This window comes from Bos mutus, chromosome 4, assembly GCF_027580195.1.
Source record: "Bos mutus isolate GX-2022 chromosome 4, NWIPB_WYAK_1.1, whole genome shotgun sequence".
Lineage (NCBI taxonomy): Eukaryota > Metazoa > Chordata > Mammalia > Artiodactyla > Bovidae > Bos > Bos mutus.
Window position 1 is genome coordinate 98130838 of NC_091620.1, and position 27023 is coordinate 98157860.

The following is a 27023-nucleotide window of genomic DNA, read 5'->3' on the forward strand; positions in this document are numbered from 1 at the left end:
TCTCAGGTACCCAGTGCAAATTGTTGGCTTATTGTCATCATACTAAAATCTGACAAGCATGTAGGATTTTTGTCACAAAGACTCTGAGGTCAAATTACAAATCACTTTATAAGAATTCTGTTCTCCCTGGGACTGGGAACTATTTATTAGAGGGACAAAATATAAATACCAACAATTTTTAGGTACAAAGTGTTATCTATCAATGACAAAAACTAAAAGCTGTTTCTAGGTTCTAAAGTACCCTAGAGTAGACAATTGCAAAAAGAAGCTGCAAAAAATTTTTATGTGTACACAGTTCACTCTACATCAGAAGAGGAAATGATTATTTTACATCTTCATAATGGGTGATGTAAAGTTAAGAGTGTTGTGCTAGCCATATTGATTGACATGGGATCTTTTCTTTCACATTATTGTGGCTTGTGTATATCATCATCACAACTTTTCAGTTTTAGTGTGGTTGTCCACTGGTATTTTTTAGAGCTTTTTCAGTACCACGATGGAAAGAAATGACACAAAATAGATTCATAGGAGGTGCTGCTGCTGCTAAGTCGTTTCAGTCGTGTCTAACTCTGTGCGACCCCATAGACAGCAGCCCACCAGGCTCCCGTCCCTGGGATTCTCCAGGCAAGAACACTGGAGTGGGTTGCCATTTCCTTCTCTAATGCATTAAAGTGAAAAGTGAAAGTGGAGTTGCTCAGTCATGTCCGACTCTTAGCGACCCCATGGACTGCAGCCCACCAGGCTCTTCCATCCATGGGATTTTCCAGGCAAGAGTGCTGGAGCAGGGTGCCATTGGCTTCTCCATTATGGGAGGTGAAGTTCTTTTAAATACTCTTGAGTTGTTCCACTATGCACTGCTTTAAGAACTGGATGATGTAAGGCTGTCATTTTCTTCCTTCCATAACTTAATGGCAATTAACACAAACAAACCTCACAATTTTTTTTTTCTTTTTTTTTTTTCTCTAATTTTATTTTATTTTTAAACTTTACATAATTGTATTAGTTTTGCCAAATATAAAAATGAATCCGCCACAGGTATACATGTGTTCCCCATCCCGAACCCTCCTCCCTCCTCCCTCCCCATACCATCCCTCTGGGCCGTCCCAGTGCACCAGCCCAATCTTTATAATAATGTATCTCGTATCTCTCAAGTGCTAGTAATATTATATAAGCCCACGCGTCACTTTCCACCTGAATGTCATCCCAGTTCACCACAAATGAAAGTCTTGGTGATGCTACAGAATCCCAGGCACTATTTGTCACCAGCAATGGGACTCTGTTGGCATTTAATTTCACTTTTCTTCAACCCAAGTAGACCCTAAAACAAGGATTTCAGTGCTAGTAGTCTACCGGGAGGTGGACCCATGAATACCTTTAGGCTCAGTGGAAAAATGAGACAGCGAAGAAAAGTTAACTAAGAAATTTACTACTGCAGTCACCTGGAGCCTGATCTAACAGAGTGGATTCACAGTTCAAACTTATTCTTTGAAAATATGAGGAATTTTCCTGGCAGTCCAGTGGTTAAGACTCTGTGTTTCCACTGCAGGGGTTTTGGGTTCTATCCCTGGTTGAGGAACTAAGACCTTGCATGCTGCCACCACGAAAAAAAGAGAGAGAGAGAGAAGAAAAAAGGAAAAGAGACTCTGAGAGGGCAGTGGTGGGTGAGTATGCACTCAGTCATATCTGCCTCTTTGTGACCCTTTGGACTGTAACCTGCAATGGGATTCTCTAGGCAAGAATACTGGAGTGGGTTGCCATGCCCTTCTCCAGGGGATATTCCTGACTCAGGGATCAATCCCATGACTCCTGCATCTCCTGTACTGCAGGTGGATTCTAACCGTTATACCACCAGGGAAGCCCAAGGGGCAGTGGTATTTATCTACAAATTCCCACTACTGTAGTCATTGTCTGAAGAATGTTATGGGGGACTGAGAGACAAGCGCTAGTTAACCTGCATTCCAGTCTGCATGGGCAAAGTGAAGAAGCCAGAAAAATTCCTCTGGCAAATAAATGTACATGCTGATGATCAGAAGAAGTAGGGCTTATATATTATGGTAGTTCTAGGAGCAAGATTGAGGAGCAACTAGTAATAGCACTTCTTGATTTATTGATATATACCCCAGAAATGTCAAAAGCATGTGTCAAGAAGGCTAATGTCAGCTGCAATGATGGAAAACTTGTTGATCCATTATTCAGTTTCTAGACCTAAGCCATTTCTCATTCCCAATTGAAAGGGATAGTGGGTAACATTAAGGATGGACTCTGTCACACCACAGCAGGTATAGGAGATATTCCCCAGTCTGTCCAGAGGGATCCATGACAAGTATCCATAAAGATGCACATGGAAAGAAGTGGAAAATGGCAGTTCTTCAAGGACTGTTAGTAATAATTATAGGGTTGAGCTGTAACTGATACGTAGGATCCTTTTTGTGGCATAAGAGGTACAGTAGACAGCATAAGACCATGGACCCCAGTGGTCCTACTATATACCTTATCACCTAAAAGCGTCCAAGCTAGTAACATTTTCAATGGCCTCTTAAATGCCCAACTTGAGTCTTCAGCCGGGATGCCCAATCACTCTGAGTGGTTGGAAGTTGGGATACTGTTCTTCAAGATTCAATATATACTAGTTTCATTTCAAGCTACACAGCATGTGGGATCTTAGTTCCCCAACCAGGGATCAAACCTGGGGCCCTCAGAAGTGAAAGCATGGAGTCTTAAGTGGAGTCCTAAGTCTTAAGTGAAAGCATGGATTCACCGGACCACCAGGGAATTCCCAAGATTCAGTATTTACTTTAAGCTAAAAGCCACTGTGTGGTGATATTTTCTCAAAAGCTTAATACCTAGGGTTGGGGCCAAGGTATGGGCATAACGATCAGCTCCCTCATCGTCACTGCTACTAACCCACTTGGGGAATGTTTGCTCAACTCTCCCACAACTTTAGCCTCCACTGGATTACAGACACTGGTTTGGGAAGGCGTATGAGATGGAATGCTTCTATCAAGGGACATAGCAAGGGTTTGCCACTAAATCTACAGCTTTGGTTGCCACCTGGACATTTTGGATTCCTGGTACCAAAACACAAGCAGGCAAGAGAAAGTCAGTATCCTGGGAAAAGTAATGGGCCATGGTTATCATAAAGTGATAAGGTTGGTGCTAGTGACAGGCACAGGGAAAAACAGGTCTGAAATTTAGATGGTTCTGTTGGGTATCTCTTCCTGCCTCCTCATCTCCAGTGGTAAGTGTGAATGGACAATAAACCATGCACAATCAGTGATCACATGGGTAAGGGAAAAACTGAAAAGTGTGATGCTAGACTGATAAAAACAATTTTAAGATACTAAGGAAAAACTATTTATAAATTCAATCAAAATGTATAGAAATTTAATTGTTATCCTTATTACTTTACCTGATTATATGATAATTCATTATCATTATGGAATATGATTTTCTAAATTAGAAAATGGGTTATGGATACTGTACAATAAAAATGAGATAAGTTGTATATACAAATCCACTTTTCTTTAATACCAGAACTTGTTTGAAAAACTACAGTGTAATAAGTCTTTAATAGAAAATTGAGAAATTTGTTTGTTAGAGAACATCTATTTTTAATTTCAAAGGTTATTAAAATCAATTCTGTTTCACCATATCCTTTCATTCCACTTCATAGCACTCATATTGAACCCGGCAGTGCTTGGACAATCACAGCAAGTTGGTTATTATGCAGCCACACTTTAAAGTCTGTTGGCTTATTATGTAGCCATTAAGAAGATTGATTTTTTTCTAAAGTAATTTTCGTATTTCTGATTAAATCTTCCCATGAATTTATTTTTCAGTTGTGGGACACATCAGAGTTGTATGGTAAAGTAAATTAAGCCTAATTTGAAACCTCATTTAAACCACTATTGTATATTTTAATACATTGAACTGATTTTCTCCTGTGTGAGGCAGGAATTTGTTTTAGATATTGAAGTTTAGCTTCCATTGCTATGCTGACTAACTTTTACATCTCTGTAGATACCTTCTCCATCTTTCTCTGTGGCCCAGGGAGCTGAACCTAGTAGGCATCAATTTCCTTGCCCACAGGCTTTGGCGTCAGCATTGAGACAAAGCCAGGAGATGAGAGAGAGCTGGGAGCAGCGCGGGGGTTAGTGTGAAGATATTCATTCTTCCATATTCCCCCATGTTGTTTGTGGTCAGCAGACACATCACCTTCTTTAAAACCTCCTTCTCCAGGATCTGATCATTGCTACTTCCCCTGCCTCTTTCAATCTATGGCTAGTAAAGGCACTCTGGTTGTTAGTTGCACACGCCGCCCCCACCCCACCTTGATTTTTCTAAAGAGTCTAAAAATTTTCTAAAATTTTCTAAATTTTAGAAATTCTAAAAATTTTCTAAATTTTTCTGAAGATTTTTCACCATTCTAAAGAGTCATTTTGCTAAGCTCTCCTTTACTGTTAAACTTGAATCCACATGTGTGTCTTACCAGGACGCTGACTAATGTAATTACTTTAAGTATATTTATTTTCCCTATTACAAAAACCATGTTGTTATTTAGTTGCTAAGTTGGGTCCAGCTCTTTGCAACCCCATGGACTGTAGCCTGCCAGGCTCTTCTGTCCATGGAATTTCCCAGACTAGAATATTGGAATGGGCTGCCATTTCCTTCTCCAGGGGATATTCCCGATCCAGGGATCAAACCCACGTCTACTTGGCAGGTGGATTCTTTACCACTGAGCCACCAGGGAAGCCCCCAAAGCTAGAAAAGTTATAAAGGCCAATAACTGCTTTGAATTCATAACTTACAATTATTACAGTTAACTTCCTTGGACACACACTCCTTCACTTATAAATCCAGGATGGATGACTAAAGTTTTGAACAAAAGACCCTTTTCCCTACTTCCTCATATCACTTTTATCAGTTTACCTTGAACTTCTTTTTTTGTGTTTCTCTTCTCTCATCCTCCCCGCTTCCTCCAAGTGAACCAAGGATCATACATACTGTATTTTCCCATTACATTAGCCCTCTCTCCAACTAAAGCCTAGAATGACAAATCTGCTAATTTGGAAAAATTTAAAGTGATCTTAAAGTTCTACTTTTAAGTATACCTTAAATGAATATGATCAGTTGTCTACTGGACATTTTATTAAGTTATCTGAATTAATATGCTCAAACATTGTCTTTATTTTCCTTTCAGCTTGCTACTTTTCTTTAATAACAAATGACAGCATGATCTTTATCAAACTAGAATCCATGTTCATCCCCAACCTCTCAATTTTTCTTTCTCTGACATCTAGTTATAATGGTTTTTGTAAGGATAGCACCAAGCATGTATTGATTACTCTAAAATCAGTACTCTACTTATTTTATGTAACATTTATAATAATAGCTAATATTCATCAGGAATTACATTTATCATATACCATACTGAGTTTAACTTGTATTTGTTCAGTTTTAATAACATCACTTTGATGTTAAACACTATTTCCACTTTTCCAGGTGATACTGAAGTACAGTAAGTTATTAACTTCCCAAAGTTAACACAGATCATAGCTGGCCTAAGTTTGAGTTCAAAAATGATGCTATTAACTACCACATTACTTTCTTTTTCTAATGCCAAATGGGAGAAATATCCAATTTCACAGATGAGAGAACTGATTTCCAAAGATATTTAATTAATTGCCCAAGATCACACAGCTAGTCAGAGGTGAACATAGGTGTTACATACACTTTTTATTTCAAAATTCCCAGAAGCATAGTTTTCATTAAAATTTGCTCATAGCACTTAAGAATTTTTTTCTTAAAATGTCCCACAAACTTCACTATTTGAGCAAATTTGAACAATAAAGTAATATTTATGAGCCATTTTTAAGATAAAAATTGTGAGTACAACTTATGTTCTCCAAACACCATAAGCACCATGATCATTCAGCTAGGAAGCAGAGTAGCAAAGATTACAACTTAGACTGTCTCACAACAAAGCCAGCTTTTTATCTATCTCATGTTATTATCAAATCCTATAGAAAAATAACTCTAAAATTTCCCCCGTTTCCTCTCCATTTGTATCACTACTGCCTCGTCACTTCTCTCTTTTCCAGTAAGGTCATAATTGTTTTTCCTTCTTCCTCCCTCACCGCTCCCATTTCATCACCCACGCTACCTTTTTAAGTTTTTCTATAATTAAAATCAAATTACAGGGAGAGAATATTTGTATTGAACATTTCTGATAAGGGACTAGTATCCAAAATACATTTTAAAAATACCACTCAATGGTTAAAAGGTAAATGAACCAATTAAAATGTAGACACAAGATCAAAAGAGATATCTTTCCAAAGATGATATACAAGAAGCACATGAAATGATAATCAATATCACTAGTTATTAGAGAAATGCAAAGTCAAAACCACAAGGAGATACCACTTTACACTTACCACAATGTCTGTATTTAAAAGGGTGAACAGTAACAAGTGTCAGTGATAATGTGGAAATACAGGAATCTTCATAAATTACTGCTGGGAATGTAAAATGGTGCACATGCTTTGGAAATGGCTTCATTGTTTTTTTTTTTAAAAAGTAAACTTAGAGTTATATTACCCAGCTCTTCCAATTTTCAGTATAGATTCAAAAGAACTGAAAATACATGTTCATATAAAAAACTGTACTCAAATATTCACAGAAGCATTAACTTGAAAAATACAATAGAAACAATCCAAATGTGCATAAATAAATGAATAAACAAAATGTAATATATGCATAAAATGGAATATTATTCAGCTCTAAGAGGAATGAAGTACATGAATGAACCTTGAAAAACTATTCTCAGTAAAATAAGTCATTCACAGTCACATACTGAATAATTCTGTTTACATGAAATGGCCAGAATAGAAAAAATCTATATTACCAGAAAGTAGATTAGTGGTTGCCAAGGGCCAAGGGGAGTAAAGAATAGGAAGTGAATGCTAATGGGTATGAGGTTTCTCTTGGGCCAAGTCTTTTACTATAACTATTAAAATATATTAGATTATATTACATACACTATATAAGTCAAAGTAGACTTAGCAATGCTGTCGGAATAAACCATGGTAAAATCTAAGTAGTCTAACACAATCAAAAGTTAATTTCTCATGAATGCTGTAAGAAATATCTCATATTTAATATCATCTACTAGAAAGAGTTCAATTCATCAAACCACTGATGAAATGTTAGCTGTATCAAACAGGGAATGAAACAAAAGACAGGTGTGTTTTAACCATCCTTCCACTGACAGCATCCTCAGTAAAATATATATTTACAGGATAGGTTACATTTGGCCATTTGGTTTTTTCTTTTTAAAAAAATCCTTTAACTAATATATAAATTAGTATAAAGCCCTGAAAATTCATTGCTCTTTAATGACCTACAAAGGCTTTGTCTTCCTAATTTAAACATATTTTGATGCCTAATTAAAGATAAAATAAGGCCCTCTCATGCAGTTAATTTTCATATCATTTTATGACTATCAGAAATAAAATTCAATTTTGTAGTCAAACAGCCTGCTAATTTTTGTGGTTTAGTAATAAAAGCTTAGATGTAATGGAAATATGTAGGGATTTACCTTGCAAATGATCAAAATAATCTATAAAGTCATTATTTTTAACATAAATTGTTAAAATTCATATTTTGTTACTCTGATAAACAGTCAGTTAAGTAAGACATTACTTATTAAACTTTAAGGGGTATTAAAAAGTCCCTAGTAATAGCACAAATTTCAAATTTGTTATATTTCAAAAATGTTTTTAATTATATAGTGAGACAGAATTTGAAGATAAGCAATACATTCTTAACAAGTAGGATCAATCTCCTGGACACAAAAAATACAGACTGGTCTATATGATATAGTTTGAGGTTGTTTCTCCAAGGACATTCCTACTTGCTGCTCTGTCTTAAATTCCAATTAATGATTCAGTCACCAAAATATGTGTTGGTTGTTCAAAGACTTGTGAATTCAACAGTGAACAAGAACAAAGACTCTGTCCATTTCCCTGAAACTTTAGTCATTCATTATCACCTTAATAATGTTTGCCATAAATGTTCATGCTGTCTATACTATATTAACTTAATAATTTTCTTTAAAGTGACTTATTTTACTTAAATCTATATGAGAGAAATCAGTTCAAAGCATATTAAACAGGTGGAATTTGCTCTTAATAGACTGTAATTGTAAAGAAATTAATATAAGAAAACAAAATAACCATATTAATTAATAGAGTCCATTTGATAATGACTTTGGCCCTGATGATTCTGAACTTGAATAGAATACTCTCTCCTTATTTAAAGGAGGAGATCAAAAATAGCCAGGACATGGAAGCAACCTAGATGTCCATCAGCAGATGAATGGATAAGAAAGCTATGGTACATATACACAATGGAGTATTACTCAGCCATTAAAAACAATACATTTGAATCAGTTCTAATGAGGTGGATGAAACTGGAGCCTATTATACAGAGTGAAGTAAGCCAGAAGGAAAAACACCAATACAGTATACTAATGCATATATATGGAATTTAAAAAGATGGTAACAATAACCCAGTGTACAAGACAGCAAGAGAGACACTGACGTATAGAACAGTCTTATGGACTCTGTGGGAGAGGGAGAGGGTGGGAAGATTTGGGAGAATGACATTGAAACATGTAAAATATCATGTAAGAAACGAGTTGCCAGTCCAAGTTCGATGCACGATACTGGATGCTTGGGGCTAGTGCACTGGGACGACCCAGGGGGATGGTATGGGGAGGGAGGAGGGCGGAGGGTTCAGGATGGGGAACACATGTATACCTGTGGTGGATTCATTTTGATATTTGGCAAAACTAATACAATTATGTAAAGTTTAAAAATAAAATAAAATTTTAAAAAATGGTTTGAGAAGTATTGAAAACTACAAAAAAAAAAAAAAACCTGGAACTTTCCATATAATCAAAAGAATCACAGAGTGATTTGTTTTTTAATATGATGTCTCAAGACAAATTATGATCACTTTGGAGAACAATTTAAACTCCACTAAAATGGGTTCCTTGGCTATAAGGATTTGTCCTCCTGTGAAATCTTTTTCTTAGGTACAAAATATTCTATACAGATTACTTGTATTGTGAAAGTAATTCTGTATTTTAAGTGACCTCATAGGATAGGAAGTCTTTTCCTGAGGTATTAAGACTCTGAGTAGATTATAATTGAAGAGACCCACTGGGCTCAGGCCTCAAATCTCTGAGATTTTAATAAAAGGGAAAAGTAGAGAGAGGTCAAAAGTAAGGTGAAAGAATATTTAACTATTCTGACAACTTCAAATCAGCTAGAAAGTTGAAATAGGATAAACAGCAATTCTCATTTTCAGTTTATAAAACGGTTTAGTTCAGTGGGTAATTAATAAATTCTTAAATAATTAGCTATTATATTCCCAAATTAAACTTCATTTTAATTACTTAACTGAGGTGTAACAAATATTACACAGGTGTGTTGTAAATTTATTATCTCATTTGAGATGAAAAATAAATCCAAGCTGGAATTATTGTTAAGGCAGAAAACACTGTCATTGCTGTGTTGGACAGTCTTTGTTTGCTCAACTAGAGATACTCCTTACTTATCTCCACCCTACTCCACATTCTGAAATACTGAACTTGTGTGGATTACATCAACACGCTCCCTTGTCCTCTGACATTCTATTCAATTGGGTAAGCCCAGCAGAAGTTTAGGGGAAGGGAGGAAAATGAGATCTGAATGTACTTTTTCTTCCTGGCTTCTTTCTTGTGGAGTGAAATGTGTTGGCAAGCCCCTTGACTAAAGACCTCAGCTCCTATTGAGGAATTTCTCTTGAAACAGCCCTTTTTGTTTTTTTGTTCCTTCTGTCCTAAGGGTGGTATTAGTGCCATGATTCACCAGTCTCAGGTGCAGTACAACTTCTTGTGCTTTCCCTATACTTTATCCACATGCTTTTCAAAAACAGTCATTTTTTTTAAATACTCGGCAAATTACCCAGTTTGGATGTATTACTTTATTATTTTCCTCCTAGGCCACTGACTAGCTCAAACACCCATTTATCTTCTCAAGAACTTCAGTGGTTTGGGGCCAAGTATTCACAAATTAATCTTTCATAAGAAGACCTAGTTTTAAAATGACATTTTCTTATAATTGTTTTATATTTCAAAGGAAACAAACACTCTGCATTATTGTTGAAAATTTGAGTTCCTGTTCTCTATTTCATCTTACAGTTTTTTAGGAGGAAAAAGGTCATTGACTAAAACACAGAAGATTCAAAAATACCTAAAATAACTATCAGATTGAAAATACATATTAAAATAAATTTTCTCTTGTAGGAGATTCATTTTCAAATTTTAATGACTAGTTCTGGCTACCATGGAGTAACTAGGAACAAATTTAAACTCCTATCATGAACACAATAAAACTGGAAAATTTTATATATATAAAAAAAATTTGTAAGCCTTGAAAAGCTACCACCCAGGGCTATTTATGATCCTTGAGAGAAGAGAGGAGGATGAGGTGAGCCCTACACTCATTGGCTTTTTCAGTGCGGCATTTTCCAAACTGTTAGCGAGGAAAATAGAACACAATCAGAGAGTGCTGTTTCACTGGGTGGAGAAAATAAAAATCAGAGTTCTGGGTTACATAACTGGTTGGGATTAGAGGATCAGAATACTAAAGAGAAGACCAACACAAGGAGGCCAAAAATATGCATTAAAATTTCCCTCTGGGAAGGGAACCCTCCTACAATGTTGGTGGGCATGTAAATTGGTATAGCCACTATGGAGAACAGCATGCTGCTGCTACTGCTAAGCTGCGTTAGTCATGTCCGACCCTGTGCAATCCCATAGACAGCAGCCCAACAGGCTCCTCTGTCCCTGGGATTCTCCAGGCAAGAACACTGGAGTGGGCTGCCATTGCCATCATGGAGAACAGTACAGAGGTTCCTTAAAAAACTAAAAATAGAGCTACCATATGACCCTGCAATCCCATTCCTGGGTATATATCTGGAGAAAAGTATGGTCCAAAAAATACATGCACCCCAATGTTCATTGCAGTACTGTCTACAATAGCTAAGACATGGAAGCAATCTAAATATCCATTGAAAGAGGAATGGATAAAGAAAATGTGGTACACATATACAACGGAATTTTACTCAGCCATTGAAAAGAATGAAATAATGCTACTGCAACAACATGGATGGACCTAGAGAGTGTCATATTGAGTGAAGTAAGTCAGACAGAGGAGGAGAAATATCGTATGACATCCCTCATATGCAGAATCTAAAAAGAAATGATGCAAATGAAGTTACAAAACAAAAACAGACTCAGAGACTTCAAGAACAAGCCTATTGTTGCTAGCGGGAAGCATAGGGAGAAGGGATCGTTAGGCAGTTTGAAATGGGCACGTACACACTGCTATATTTAAAATGGATAACAACAAGAACCTACGATATAGCACTTGGAACTCTGCTCAATGTTATGTGGCAGCCTGGATGGCTGGGGGTTTGGGGGAGAATGGATATATATATATGTATGGCCAAGTACCTTTGCTGTTCATCTGAAATTATTACAACATTGTTTGTTAATCATCTATACCCCAATACAAAATAAAAAGTTTAAAAAAACATACTCTTCTGGTCTTTGGCCAACTCATAAAGTTTTCATGTTTATTATGAAACACTGGGAGATCTAGCAGAGAATAGCGGTTGGGATACTGAAAGTTTGAGTAGAGATTTTAGAAGCTTCACAGACTGGATTTTGGGCCCATTAGAACAGAAATTTTTTCCAAACAGGGTTTTTCATCTAGAAAGGTCAGCCTTGCAATTGAGGACAAAAAGCTAGGAGTAAAAGGATAACTAGCATAGACCAGGACTATAAGTTCTTCAATCAAGCCATTCAAAGTAGAGGCTGGTAATTTACTCCTTGCCAGAGCAAAATATAACAAAATATAGGTGAATATATATAACCATAAACACCCATATAAAATAATTCAAATGTTTATTATAAACAATTATAAATTACTAAACAAGCAAAAAACAACAGGTAGTTGCTCATATTCAAGATGTAGGTTCAAACCCAGTAATGATTAAGGAAATGGAGTTGCAGAAAACAAGTTCAAAATTACTGTAACATATTAAAGATAATAGAAAATAATGAGGAATGAAAAATGATCTTTTTTAGAACATTAAAGTCTATAAAATTATCTTAATGGACATTTTAGAACAACAGAACACCAAAATATAGTATCCGAGATTAATAACTTATTGAATAACTTTAACAGCACACTGAACAGAGAAGACAAGATCAGTGAGTATAGATAGAGACTGTTGTCATGCTAAGTCATGGCCAACTCTTTGGGATCCCGTGGACTGCAGCATGACAGGCTCCCCTGTCCTTCACTATCTCCCAGAGTTTGCTCAGATTCATGTACACTGATTCAGTGATGCTATCTAGCCATCTCATCTTCTGCCACCCACTTCTCTTTTTGCCTTCAATCTTCCACAGCATCAGGGTCTTTTCCAATGAGTTGGCTCTTCGCACCAAGAAGCCAAAGTACTGGAACTTCAGCATCAGTCGTTCCAGTGAGTATTCAGGGTTGATTTCCTTTAGGGTTGATTGGTTTGATCTCCTTGCAGTCCAAGGGACTCTCGAGAGTCTTCTCCAGCACTATAATTTGAAAGCATCAATTCTTCAGTGCTCAGCCTTTCTTATTGTCCAACTCTCACATCTGTACATGACTACTGGTAAAACCATAGCTTTCACTGTTGAGCCTTCCCTGGTGGCTCAGATGGTAAAGAATCCACCTACAATGCAGGAGACCTGGATTTGATCCCTGGGTTATGAAGATTCCCTGGAGAAGGGAATGGCTACCCACTCCATATTCTGGCCTGGAGAATTCCATGACCTGTATAGTCCATGGGGTAGCAAAGAGTCAAACACGACTGAGTGACTGTCCTCTTGACTATCTGGACATTTGTTGGCAAAGTGATGTCTCTGTTTTTTGATACGCTGTCTAGGTTTGGCATAGCTTTCCTTCCAAGGAGCTGCAGTCTTTTAATCTCAGGGCTGCAGTCACCTTCTGCAGTGATTTTGGAGCCCCAGAAAATAAAATCTGTTACTGCTTCCCCTTATGGTCCTTTCATTTGCCATGAAGTGATGGGACTGGATGCCATGATATTAGTTTTTTAAACATTGAGTTTTAACCCAGCTTTTTCATTCTCATCTTTCACCCTCATCAAGAAGCTCTTTTAACCCCTCCAAAAAAGTGTGGGGGATCTTCTCTAAAACTGTGGCCTTCAGAAGTTTCTCCTTTTCACACTAGGTCTGCCTCCCACAATTCATCAAAAGTGACATTTAAGTGTTTCTGAAACCAGCTTGTAGCTACAGCAGCTTCTGTCCCAGGAAACTTTATCTTATCTATGACTTTTTATGTTTGCATTTCTCTCAGGTTTTGGTCAGTGGTTTGCAAGTTTCCATCCCTGTGTTGGGAAGATCCCCTGAAGAAGGAAATGGCAACCCACTCTAGTATTCTTGCCTGGGAAATCCCATGGACAGAGGAGCCTGGCAGGCTACAGTCCATGGGGTCGCAGATTTGCATATGACTGAGCAACTAACACTTTCAATTTTCACTTTGCCCTGTAACCTCAATTCTTTGATAAGCCTAAGATAAGTCATTGATTTTCAGATTTTTTTCCCCATCATTTTTCTTATAAGGGTAAGAATGATGACTTCTAATTTCCTTGCATGTCAGAGTTGAAACTGGAAATCTGCATACATCTTTAAATAAATATTTTTATTTTATAACATTAATGTCTTTTTCAGAATTTATCTCTTAAGCCAAATCTAAAATGTCCCTAATATCAAATAAAGAGACATTTCTCAGAATGTCCCTTTTACCTTTTTCTTTTTTTTTTGAGATTCAATCTCATCCAAAGGAAATACTATGTCTATACTCGATTCTTTCATGTGTCTCTACTACAATTTCATATGACAATCTTCTCAATAATGCATATTTAAATTTAAAAGAACCTGGAGCTGTATTTTAAATCACATACAAAATTACTCCAATATGGGTCACAGACTTAAATGTGAAAGCTAAAACAAACAAGCCTCTACATGAATACAAAGTAAAATATATCCATGGTAGCTCTAAAAATAACGAGATTTGCTAAAATTAAGAACTTTGGTTCACTAAAATAAATTATTAAGAGAATGAAAGATAAGATAAAACAGAAAGAAAATAACCTCAATATATAGGTATCAACAAGCTCATTTCCAGAACATATGAAGAATTCCTATTAAATGAGGAAGAGGTCATTCAACTGTTAATGGGACATTAACAATACTTCCTAAAAGAGAGAATATCAAAGTGGCCAATAAATGTATATAAAAAGATCCTCAAAAAATTAGTTTTCAGAGGACTACAAGTTAAAACCACTCTATATCCACCAAAATAGGTAAATTAAAAAATATCAAAAGACAACAGGTGAAGGTGTGGAGCAAATAGAACTTTTCCTGGTATTAGCAATCTGGGAAAATATCTACCTTTTCCAACAAATGCCACACATAATCTTCAACCTACCGATTTCAATGAAAAACAGCTTATTACTGATACACCCAACAACCTGTATGAATTTAAGAAACTTAATGTCGAGCCAGACACAGGAGTATGTGATGTATGAGCCTATTTACAGGAAGTTCAAAAAGAAACTAAAATGGTGATAAAATCAGGATGGTGGTGCGTGTGTGGTGGGGAGTACTGTCTGGTTAGTGACAGGAGGGAATCTTCAAGGAAGTCTACAGTGTTTTGTATCTTGATTAGGGTAGTGGTTACATGAATGAATCAAAGTATAAAACTATATCAACTGTATCTTTACAATTTGAGCACTTTATATTGGGTAAGTTACATCCCAATTTTTTTAAAAAGATACATTGTCACTTTCAATCAACTGAAATAAATATAAGGTTGAAATCTTTGCTCCTCAAACAATCAATTTTTTTGTCTTGCTGCATAGGCCAAATAGAAATATTATCTTCAAAATACAAAGCATATTTTTCTTTAAAGTTTAAATGCTAATATTATTTTTCATAATAATAACATTAAGCTTCCTTTTGATTGTTCATGTTGTAAAAAACTGAATCTACCTCCTGCCAAGTTATACAGAACCATCTCCTCCATTTATTTACTTTTTCTTTTTTTTTTGTCAAATATTGAGAAGCGGCAGTGTGACACTAGTCAAAGATTTACAGCAAACACATTTCTAGTTTGAATAGAAGTTTCCATTGCAATATTGTTCTCCAACTAAAATGTCTAATTTGGTGGTCCCCTCATTGACTAGTGACAAGTCCTTTAATTAAGAACAAAAGATCATAACTACCAGTTAACCCTTTGTATATAGTTTTCCTTAAGTTTGCAGAATATTTGCTTAGTCAGTCAATTCCAGCTAAACAATTTAGCAATAGTGTAGCAAACCAGGAATCTAGAGATATGGAACAAGGGGAAGTTTACATTAGTTTAACAGAAATACAACATGTACACAATATCAATTTTCATCTTGGGATTTGTATTAATAATGATGGATTCATTTTGATATTTGGCAAAACTAATACAATTATGTAAAGTTTAAAAATAAAATAAAATTAAAAAAAATAAAGATGGATCAGCCATTTGGGAGTGATTATAGCAAAAGCTCCTCATATTACGAATCTGGCATCAACACTATTTAATTACAGAGCACTGGCTGAAGTGCTCTTTAACTTCCTTCTACATACAAAGTAAAGTGTTATTTCTAAAGTTATTCCATTCTATTGCTTAGAGAAAGTTCCACAATAACTTCTTAATGTACCATATTATGATTTCTCCATAGCAGTCACTTACATAGGTGCACTTATTAGAAATTTAATCAGCTTTTCATTTTATGCATAGATGAGTTCTTTGCTAACTATGAGGAAAAGAGAGCCATTTTGCTATATGCGGCAGTGGCTCAGTGGTAAAGAATTCGCCTACCAATGCAGGAGATGCAAGAGGTGCAGGTTTGATCCTTGGTTTGGGAAGATCCCCTGGAGTAGAAAATAGCAACCCACTTCAGTATTCTTGCATGGAAAATTCCATACACAGAAGAGCCTTGTTGGGCTACAGTCCATGGGGTCACAAAGAGTTGGACATGACTGAGCATGCACGCACCCCCTACTTTAAGAAAACATCATAGCTTCTGGGGCTTCTCTTTAAACTACTAGTGCAGCTCTGGAATCCTCATTACTTCTCTTTCATGTCCCTAGGCCTAGACTTGTATCAAGCCACCAAATATTAGGGAGCATGCTATCCAGCCTTACAGTGGTCATAGATCACTGTTACAACTTACATAACAAATTTAAACCTCTTTAATAAATTGTGGTTTTCTGTTCCCCCATTCCCAATAAAAGAAAGAAAAAGAACACATCATAGTATGCATTAGATTTCTCCATTCTCTCTCCCTTTTTCATATGTAGCATGAAAATATTCTATATTTTCTTTAGCATAGAGACTGACTACATTATGCTCATTGCTGCACACTGTGTCTGGTTATAAAACTACTCATCTAAACCAGTAATTTCTTCTCTGCTGCTGCTGCTGCTAAGTCGCTTCAGTCATGTCCAACTCATGGACTGTAGCCTACCAGGTTCCTCTGTCCATGGGATTCTCCAGACAAGAATACTGGAGTGGGTTGCCATGCTCATCTCCAGGGGATCTTCCCGACCTAGGGATCGAACCTGCCTCTCTTATGTCTCCTGCATTGACAGGTGGGTTCTTTACCATTATTGCCATCTGGGAAGCCCCCTAGTTTCCTCTCAATCCTATACAAAAAACTGTACCCTGGAAACAGGTGAGGGCTCTGTTACATAATTAGATCCAGCTTGTCCAAATATAAAAGATACAAAAACCAAAACTACAAACTGTTAAATATTTTCTACTTTTGTTAAAAAACAGATATAGCTTTACAACAAGATTTTTTCATGGGGTAAAGGAACAGGAAAATTAATAGCACAATTTCAAAATTAGTTTTATTTCTTGACAAACAGCATGATGAAGACAGGCAGCCTGGAACTGAGCAGCAAACCGCACCCCGCCCCCCGCCCCCCCAAACACACACACACCAGAACTCTGGCCCTGTCCCCGCTGAAGGGAACAATATGAAGCAGCTGGACTGGGCACCTGTCAGGAAAGCTTGTCCTCCAGAGCTCAAGCTTGCACTTCTCCATTCTCTAATCAAAGCATAGAACTTTTGTTTGCTTTTGAACCACTCAGTCTTATTCTATTGGCACAAGTGATACCAGGCAGGAGGCCCCCACCTGGTGATGCTAACCACCCACTCTGTCCTAAAGTTGCAGGGGATCACTCTGGGGGCCATCAAACTCAAGGGAAGAGGCTCCTGAGCCCCAACCTCCAGCGAAACAACCTAGGGCAACAGACTCCCCTTGAGTATGCATGTGAACCTCTTTCTGACCTGAAGCTTCTCTTCTAGAACAAAACCCAAGTGTGACCAGGGATACTCTGGCCACAGCAGTGAGTCTCAATGTCAGGGGACACTTGCCTACAGGTAAAAGACATAGATACCTTCACTTTAAGGAAAATATGACATATGACCATTATTCTCTTGTTATTATTTGGGCCAAGTATCTTAAATTGTCTGATGCCCTTTGTTTCCAAAAGGTAAGACAAAAGGTGGTCGCTCAGGGATAGAGAGTTCTGGCTGAGGCCTTGGGATCATCACACATATCTGAAGGCAGCTGGGGGAAAGTCCCGCTGCTCCACTGGGGTGATGACAACGTCTACACTCAACAGGAAGCACTTACAGAAAACAACCTGTGCCCCTCAGTGCCCCTCAAGAATGAGGGGCAGGGCAAAAGGCAGAAGGGGGATTTGTCACTAGCACAGCCCATTAATAATACCCAGAAAATAAAAATAGAACGTGGGTGAGAAAATAAAGTCTAACCTGTTTTTCTTTTCCTGTTGGCTTAGTCTTGTTTGATCTGCTCAATGGAAGTCGTGTACAGAGGCCTCGCACCCAGCACTTCGGTCCAGAGTTCTCAGAGGGCAAAGGCGACACCTGACGTTCAAGATGGCCGCTGTGGGCTGTGCGCAGAGGTGCTGCGCCTGCGCTGCCAGGAGCCTCCGGCAGCCAACAGCACACCTGGGCCAATCTGCAAGAACTCCGCCCCTCCCTGCTAACAAGGAGATCACAGCGGTCAATCCTCAAGGAAATCAACCCTGAATATTCACTGGAAGGACTGAAGCTGAAGCTCCAATACTTTGGCCACCTGATGCAAAGTGTCGACTCATTAGAAAAGACCCTGATGCTGGGAAAGATTGAGCGCAGGAGGAGAAGGGGACGACAGAGGATGAGATGGTTGGATGGCATCACCCTGCTGACAAGACCCCTGTAAAGGATCCCCGCAGCAGCCTGTCAGGGAGAGCACATATTGTAAAGCAGGTGCTTGCGTCTCCATTCTTTGATCAAAAGAGGAAGCTTTCCTTTGTCTGGAAGAAAAGAAAAAAGAGAGAGAGGAAGAAAGGCAGGAAAGGAGAAAAAAGAAATGAAAAAGAAATGAGGTTTCTCTTTATGCCACCTGCTGTCTGCGTGCTGTCACTTCAGTCGTGTCAGACTCTTTGCTACCCTGTGGATTGTAGCCCGCCAGGCTCCTCTGTGCATGGAATTCTAAACTGAAATGAATTGCTGTGCCCTCCTCCAGAGGATCTTCCTGACCCAGGGATCGAAACTGCATCCCTTGTATCTCCTGTATTGTCAGGTGGGTTCTTTACCACTAGCACCACCCGAGAAGCCCATGCTATCTGGTACATTCCTGGAATTTTCTGCCCACATGATGAGTTCAGATCCTACCTCCAGGACTCTTTTTAAAAACTCTTGGAAAAAGTCTGAGGCTGAGGCAAGGTTTTCATTGAGACTTTTCAGAATTTTCTGTGTTCTACAACTGAATATGATGATGGCACGTCCCCTGCCTCCAGTTCTCCCAACTCCACCATCCATTTTTCCTCTTTGTCTCTTCCCACCCCAGTATCACTTCACACTTGAGGGGTCTCCAATGCCCACAAGGCACCCTCACAACTAGGATCCAAGACATCTTTGCTAACAGCTGTCTCTCTACCCCTAGTGTCTAGGGAGGAAGATGCCCACTGTAAGCAGGTCAACAGGAAGAGAGACTCCAGGAAAGAGCTCCCATAGGGATGAAGAATGGGCTCAGGGATTGTAGAACAGACAATTCAGAGTCCCAGGTACCATGGTATGGTTTAGAAGGTGGAACACTGTCTCTGAGTGGTCACATACCTTTGGTCCTACAGGCTGTGACATGGAAAATGGCAGCTTCTGTATGTGCTGGAATAGACACCCCTCTTGTCCAAGTCTAAGAGTTGTGTTGATCCCAGTACTACTGGACTGGGACTTCCCTGGTGGTCCAGTGGCTATGACCGTGCCCCCAGTGCAGGGAGTCCAGATTCAGTCCCTGGTCAGGGAACTAGATCCCACATGCTGCCACTGAATTCACAGGCTGCAACCAAAAGTTCGCAGGCTCCAGCTAAAACTCCCACGTTCCACATCTAAAACCATCCTACATGAGGTAGTTTAAGAAGATCCTGCATGCCACAGCAAAGATAGAAGATCCTGAGTGCCGCAACTAAGACCCGGTCCAGGCCAGTAAATAAATGCACACATAAATAAATAAGAGAATGGCTATCTTAAAAAAGTACTACTGGAATGACAAAACTTAGGAGGTTCAACAGGGTATTAGGATGTAAAAATATTAACTGTGTACAAAACATCAGTGCTGTAAAGAAAAGGCAGAACATTGACAAGAATATTCAGTGAATGGAAAATAATCCTATGACCGATGCTTGCAGGCCATCACATGGTCTTAGAACACAAAGCATGTGGGTTTTGTATTAATGTCCTCCTACCTGTCTTTGTGGAGAAGACAATGGCACCCCACTCCAGTACTCTTGCCTGGAAAAGCCCATGGACGGAGGAGCCTGGTAGGCTGCAGTCCATGGGGTCTCTAGGAGTCGGACACGACTGAGTGACTTCCCTTTCACTTTTCACTCTCATGCATTGGAGAAGGAAATGGCAACCCACTCCAGTGTTCTTGCCTGGAGAATCCCAGGGACGGGGGAGCCTGGTGGGCTGCCATCTATGGGGTCGCGCAGAGTCGGACACGACTGAAGCGACTTAGCGGCGGCGACCTCTCTTTGTCCCTTCTTCCCTCTCTCAGGATGAGGAACCTGTTCAAAACCTGGTGCAGTGTTGTCCTACTCAGAATTACACTCCTCAAAGAGGTAACCTTGCTCTTTTTTCCTTTCCTCATCACCCCTGGAAACACCCTGGGTCTTAAAGAATGTGATGTCAGCTAGGTGAAAGGGAAAAGGCCAGGACAGGAAGAGCACTGTCTTTCACAGTGTCCTCTGAGAGGAGTTTTTATAGGCAGTACTCACTGGAAGAAATGAGTCTTTCGTTGGTGGAGATCTGGTGTCAGAGGAAAATTTGTTGGAGACTGTTTGGGTCAATGCAGTTTGTACATAGCTACCTCATGGAAGTTAGGGACAGTATCAAAATCACAATGGTGCATTTTGGAAAATATGAGGATAACTGAACTGTGAAGATATATTTTTTAAACTAGGAATATTAAATGTACTATCACATTGCATAAATTATGCTGGTGATGGAGGAGAAGATGAAAAGACAGATGTATGAAAATAATGTGTACAATTTCTGCTAGGAAATAAACAGAGAAAACATCATTATAATTTCTTCAGTGTGGAAAAAAAACCAACTAAAATCTTAGGTGTCTCCTTCATAAGAAAAACTAGCAAGTGTGTCTTCAAACTCTTTTCAGACATTTAAATCTTAAGGGTCTATTCCAGATTTTCATTTTTCTATTTTACAACCTAGGAATGACTTTTTAGAGATGCTATTAACGACTCCATTCTCTTTCACTAATATGAAATTATAATAATTTCATTGGAAATCACTACTATATATTATTTTATACTTTATTTCTTCCATAATTTTGTTCATATATTAGTCTCATACAGTACCTACCTTACAAGACATTATAAGATAGGAAATTACCGAGAGATTTAATGTAGAAATAACAATGGTATATAGTGTCCCTACCTATTCATTTGTGCTTACATAACTTTGGAGGTGCTCAAAGGGTTCCACAAATATTGAATCATTAAAGCTTAGTACTCCTGTGAGGTGCGCTTGGCTATTATCATTATAGTTTATTATTATTCAGACAAATCAAGTGTCCCCTGGAGTGCCGCTGAATGGCTCCTGCAGAAAGCATCGGCTTTTTAATATTCAGTATCTGAGAGTTCACATTTCAGCTTTGTAAAATTAGCTCATTTTTCTTAGGATCGTCTCTTGTGAATTACTGGCCATTATCCACTTTGGATAGTGGAAAGTAGCATAGCAGAAATAAGGCTCACCCAGCTTTTAGCAAGCCTTCTAGGTGAAAGGCCATCTTGCTTCCTTCTAGAGATACAGGGTAGAGACAAAACAGTTGAGAGATGCAAAGTAATCAGTGCATGGTTTGCTTCCCACCACCATGTCTCATGAACAGAGAAATAGAGATAGTATCACCCGGAGATGGTATCACCTGTACTGTGCAGCCCGGGCAACAGATCTGTGGGTTGCTTTTTGGTTTTTTGCTTGTTTTTTGTCAGCATATCCCTTGCCTTCATTTATTTTCTTTCTGTCTCTATACCCCTAAGAACTGAACGACACGCCCTGATTCATCTCTGTGTTCATTTCAAATGTACCTGGTGTTTGGCAGAGATGCTTTGCACTTGTCTTTGAGAGAGGTGTGCTTTCAGAGATATACAGTGGTAAACCACCCTCAACCAGCCCTGATTTCTCTACAGGAATGCCTGGAGCCTGGAAGACTACAAAAGCCCAGGCTGCCTGCAGCTGCCCCTGGAAATCTCCACACTTTTCCTATAGCCCTGATTACCTGTCTGCCACTTACTGCTTAAAAGTCTCCCACTTTCATCCCTTCAGGAGAAGGTGCTTTTAGAGCATGAGCTCCCCTTCTCCATTCTCTGGTCATCGAATAAAAGGCTGCCTTGCTTGCACCAAACTGTTTTATTATTGGCAATATGATCCTGAGGAGATAAGAACTTTCTGACCAAGCCAGAAGGCTTCAGTTCAGCTAGGACTGTAAGATAGAGGCTGTCTAATTTGGTAACAATAGGTCAGATCCCACAGGTTAGGGCTCAGTCCTGTAAGACCACCCCTACTTTAGACACCAACTGAAATCCTGGTTGTGACCTGTACTTCTGACTCATGGGCTTAAAACGGGTTCCCATGACTGCTTCCCTGAATTTAGTAATTTGCTAGAATGGCTCACAGAGCTCAGGGAAACATTTACCTATGCTTCCCAGCTTATTAGGGCTTCCCAGGCTTCCCAGGTGGTGCTAGTGGTAAAGAACCCCCAGGCAAATGCATGAGATGTAAGAGACGCAGGTTCAATCCCTGGGTTGGGAAGATCCCCTGGATCTTGGGAACCCACTGAGAATCCCCATGGACAGGGGAGACTGGCAGACAGTCCATAGGGTCACAGAGTTAGACACAACTGAAGCACACATGCACACATACTTTCCAAAAGCACAGCTCCTTGAGGGGCAGAGTAAGTTCTAGACCTCTGGTCTTCTAACACCAGCCCAATACCCTAACCCAATTTCCCAAAGTGTGATACGTTTGTGAACAGTGGAACAGGACAGTGTTTCTCTATACATCGGTAGATTTAAATGTAATGACTGTATAATTTTAAAACAATACGATTTCTCCACCAAACTGTGATATCATGGAAATTATTGGTTAGGATAAGGCTAGCACAGATAGAATCTGTGGCTGAGGGTCAGTGGTGTCAACAGCAAATTAATCAGTCAATTGAAGAAAGAAACAGAAAATATTATTTGAGACAAATTGAAGATTATAACTCAGGGGTAGCATCTCAGAAAGCTCTGAGAAGCTTATACCCATTAGAAGTTAGTTCAGTTCAGTTCAGTCGCTCAGTCGTGTCCGACTCTTTGCGACCCCATGAATCGCAGCACGCCAGGCCTCCCTGTCCATTACCAACTCCTGGAGTTCACCCAGACTCACGTCCATCGAGTCAGTGATGCCATCCAGCCATCTCATCCTCTGTCGTCCCCTTCTCCTCCTGCCCTCAATCCCTCCCAGCATCAGAGTCTTTTCCAGTGAGTCAGCTCTTTGCATGAAGTGGCCAAAGTACTGGAGTTTCAGCTTTAGCATCATTCCTTCCAAAGAAATCCCAGGGCTGATCTCCTTCAGAATGGACTGGTTGGATCTCCTTGCAGTCCAAGGGACTCTCAAGAGTCTTCTCCAATACCACAGTTCAAAAGCATCAATTCTTCGGCGCTCAGCCTTCTTCACAGTCCAACTCTCACATCCATACGTGACCACAGGAAAAACCATAGCCTTAAGGCACAGTCAAATAACTTTTTGAGGCAGAGGCTGCTGCTGCTGCTGCTAAGTCGCTTCAGTTGTGTCCGATTCTGTGCAACCCCATGGACTGCGGCCTACAAGGCTCCTCCGTCCATGGGGTTTTCCAGGCAAGAGTGTGGGGGTGGGTTGCCATTGCCTTCTCTGTTTGAGGCAGAGGGCCCTACATTAAATGTTGTATCAACAATTTACACAATCCTGATCTGAGCTAAGCATCATCTTGGCCCCTCATAAGATCAAGAAGAAATGTTATCTTTTAAGGAATTGTCTTGATGGTGTTAGGAGAATGTTGCTCTTTTTGGTGGGCAGACATTTCTGCTGATGAGGAGGTTCGGTTGATGCCTAATGCACATGATGCAGAATAGGAGAGAGGAGGCCAAAGGGCAGAGAAAATTTTTTATGTGTAGTTTTCTTGTCTTGCCATAAAATATGAACTTTATTTCATAGAGGGAACGATGGCAACTGCCTAAAGTTCAAGAGACCTACCGTGTACCATTTTCACAGGCTTTGTTTAAAGTGGGGGCTATGGTGTAAAGGACAGTTAGAGGAGAAGGATGAAGAGAAGAAGGAATGGTAACTCTAGCTTTAGTTTTGGGTTTTTTTATTTGCTTATTTGCTGATGTAAAAGTATTCATTTGTATAACTCACCATTTTTCTTTTCCAATGAAGTTATACTAATGCCAAAGATAGAGTACGAAATGATGAAAAAGTGCACTGCTTTGAAGATGATCTTCCTCTGGCAGTTTCCTTAACTGTGAGTCTCAAGATTTCTAATTCCAGGTATTGGTGTTCATTTCTTGGGAAACCCTTACAGAAGATCTGCGGCATAATGGGCCTGGGTGCGGGGATTCACAAGTGAATTCCCAAGGGATATTCCCAACTCAGCACCATCTTCAATGACCTTTCCTTCTTTTGTGTATGTTACTCACTCAGTCTTGTCCGACTCTTTGCAACCCTATGGAATGTAGCCCGTTAGGCTTATCAATGCATGGGATTCTGTGGCAAAAATACTGGAGTGGGTTGCCATGTCCTTCTTCAGGGAATCTTCTTGACCCAGGGATCGAACCCAGGTCTCCTGCATTGCAGACAGATTGTTTACCATCTGAGCTACCAGGGAAGCCCCAAATGAAAGATCTATCCATCTCTAAAGTTCTTCCTTCCTTTATGTAGATCCAAGTTTTTGGCCTGTACCTTCTCTTTGAAGAAATCATTTGAACATTTCTTGCAAGGCAGTTCCTATTGGCAACAAATTCTCTCAGTGTTTGTTTGTTTGAGCAAGTCTTTATTTCTTGTTTATTACCTTCAGTGTTGATTTCTAATTCACGATTACTTCATAATCTGAAAGAGCCACTGGAGCTCCTGTCATTTAGTCTGGGTTCCATGCAATAGAAAAGAGGATAGAAGAGGACCTTTTCCTTAAAAAACTACCCATGAATCTCATATACAGTGCTTCCACTTACATTATTGGCCGAGATTTAGTCATATGCCACATCTAGGCACAAGGCAGGCTGGTAAAGGCAGTGTTCTGCTGCTGCTAAGTCACTTCAGTTGTGTCCAACTCTGTGCGACCCTATAGACAGCAGCCTACCAGGCTCCTCCGTCCCTGGGATTCTCCAGGCAAGAGTACTGGAGTGGGTCGCCATTTCCTTCTCCAATGCATGAAAATGAAAAGTGAAAGTGAAGTCGCTCAGTCGTGTCCGACTCCTAGCGACCCCATGGACTGTAGCCCACCAGGCTCTTCCATCCATGGGATTTTCCAGGCAAGAGTACTGGAGTGGGGTGCCATTGCCTTCTCCTTGTTGGTAAATGCAAGCTTGTGTGCTCAGTCATGTCCAACTCTTTGCAGCTGCATGGATTGTAACCTGCCAGGTTCCTCTGTCCATGGGATTTTCCAGTCAAGATTACTGGAATGGGTTGCTATCTCCTCCTCCAGGGGATCTTCCCTACCCAGGGATCAAATCTCTTGTGTTTTTTTGCATTGCAGGCGTATTCTTTACAGACTGAGACATTGGGGAAGCCTCACTTGTCGACAAGGGACCCACCTAAAACTCAGAGCTCTGTAAAAGAGGAGAGTGGATATTCTGAGGCAACAAGATGTCTCCAACAGCAGAGAGTAACATTATTTCTGTGAGGAAATGTGCCATTAGAATCACGAGTCCCAGTAGATAGATGACTAATGCATAAGGAAGCCATTCACACAAAGGGCAGCTAATTTATTAGTACTTTAGCTGCTCTGTTCTTTGAGCACACATAAATCTAAATACTATAATCACCTCTACTGTGTCAGCATGATTCACCTACATTACACTGTTTGTATATAATTCATAAGTGACATGTTTGTTTCAGCAAGCATACTTCATATAAAGATTGGCTAAACAGTATCAAGTTAATTTCCATAACCTTAAGTTATCTAGAAAGATTTTTGCTCCATGAAATTCACTACTATGGAAAACGAAACATTAAACTGTCTTCATTTAGAAAATAGATTTTATAATAGGTATGCTTTATGTTCTATATTGCACTGAATAAAATGAAAATGTAGAATCTAAGTTTAAGAGACATATTAAATATCTCTATTGCAAAGATAATAAAGACTGTCTATATGGTACATTTTAATTTGCTCTCAAAGTAATCATTAGCAATTATAAAATTAAGTGTGTAGTTCTTTTTTCTGTAATTAAATAGCATCAATTGTATAATTAAAACAAGAAAGATATTCACACAGCAGGAGTCAGAATTGTACCAGAGAAAGATATCTGAAGGGTTGGGAATATCCCCTAGAGAAGGGAAAGGCTACTCACTCCAGTATTCCGGCCTAGAGAATTTCATGGACTGTACAGCCCATGGGGTCACAAAGGATTGGACATGACTCAGTGACTTTCACTTCACTTCATAAATAAAGTTGAGGAGGCAGAAATTTTCCTCTACCCATCTAGGTCCTCTTGACTTAAAAAAGTACACAATGTGGGCTTCCCTGGTGGTTCAGGGAATCCACCTGCCAATGCGAGTTTGATCCCTGGTCTGGGAAGATCCCACATGCCAAGGAGCAACTAAGCCCATGTGCCACAACCACTGACCTGCGAGCTCTAGAGTCTGTGTTCTGCAACATGAGAAGCCACGGCAATGAGAAGCCTGCTTAGCACAACTAGAGAGGATCTCCCGCTTGCTGTAACTGGAGAAAAGCCCACACAAAACGTAGACCAGCACAGCAAAAAAGAAAAAAAAAAACCCGCCAAAATCAACAAAACGTAATGTGCAGGTTGTGAGTTAAGTTTTATTGGGTGCATGAGAACTACAGCCTGGGAGACAGCATCTCAGATAGTTCTGAGAAACTTCTCCAAAGAAGCAGGGGGGAAGGTCAGTATATATAAGATTTTGGTGATGGGGGAATACATGCAATCAAGCACATATTTTTCCAGAAGATTTCTGCTAGTCTCATGAAGCTTTTGCAAGTAATGACAAATAGTTGTCACCATGAAAAGGAGTTTAGT

At 39.3% G+C, this 27023-nt stretch overlaps 1 protein-coding gene across 1 annotated transcript in view; it reads left to right on the forward strand.

Moving 5' to 3' along the window:
• VWDE (von Willebrand factor D and EGF domains) overlaps window positions 1–18227 on the forward strand; it is a 99692-nt gene extending 81465 nt beyond the window's left edge. Inside the window, 1 exon segment of the mRNA XM_070368862.1 lies at window positions 18018–18227. Within this exon segment, the coding sequence (XP_070224963.1) occupies window positions 18018–18227 (210 nt within the window).
• The last annotated feature ends 8796 nt before the right edge of the window (window positions 18228–27023 follow it).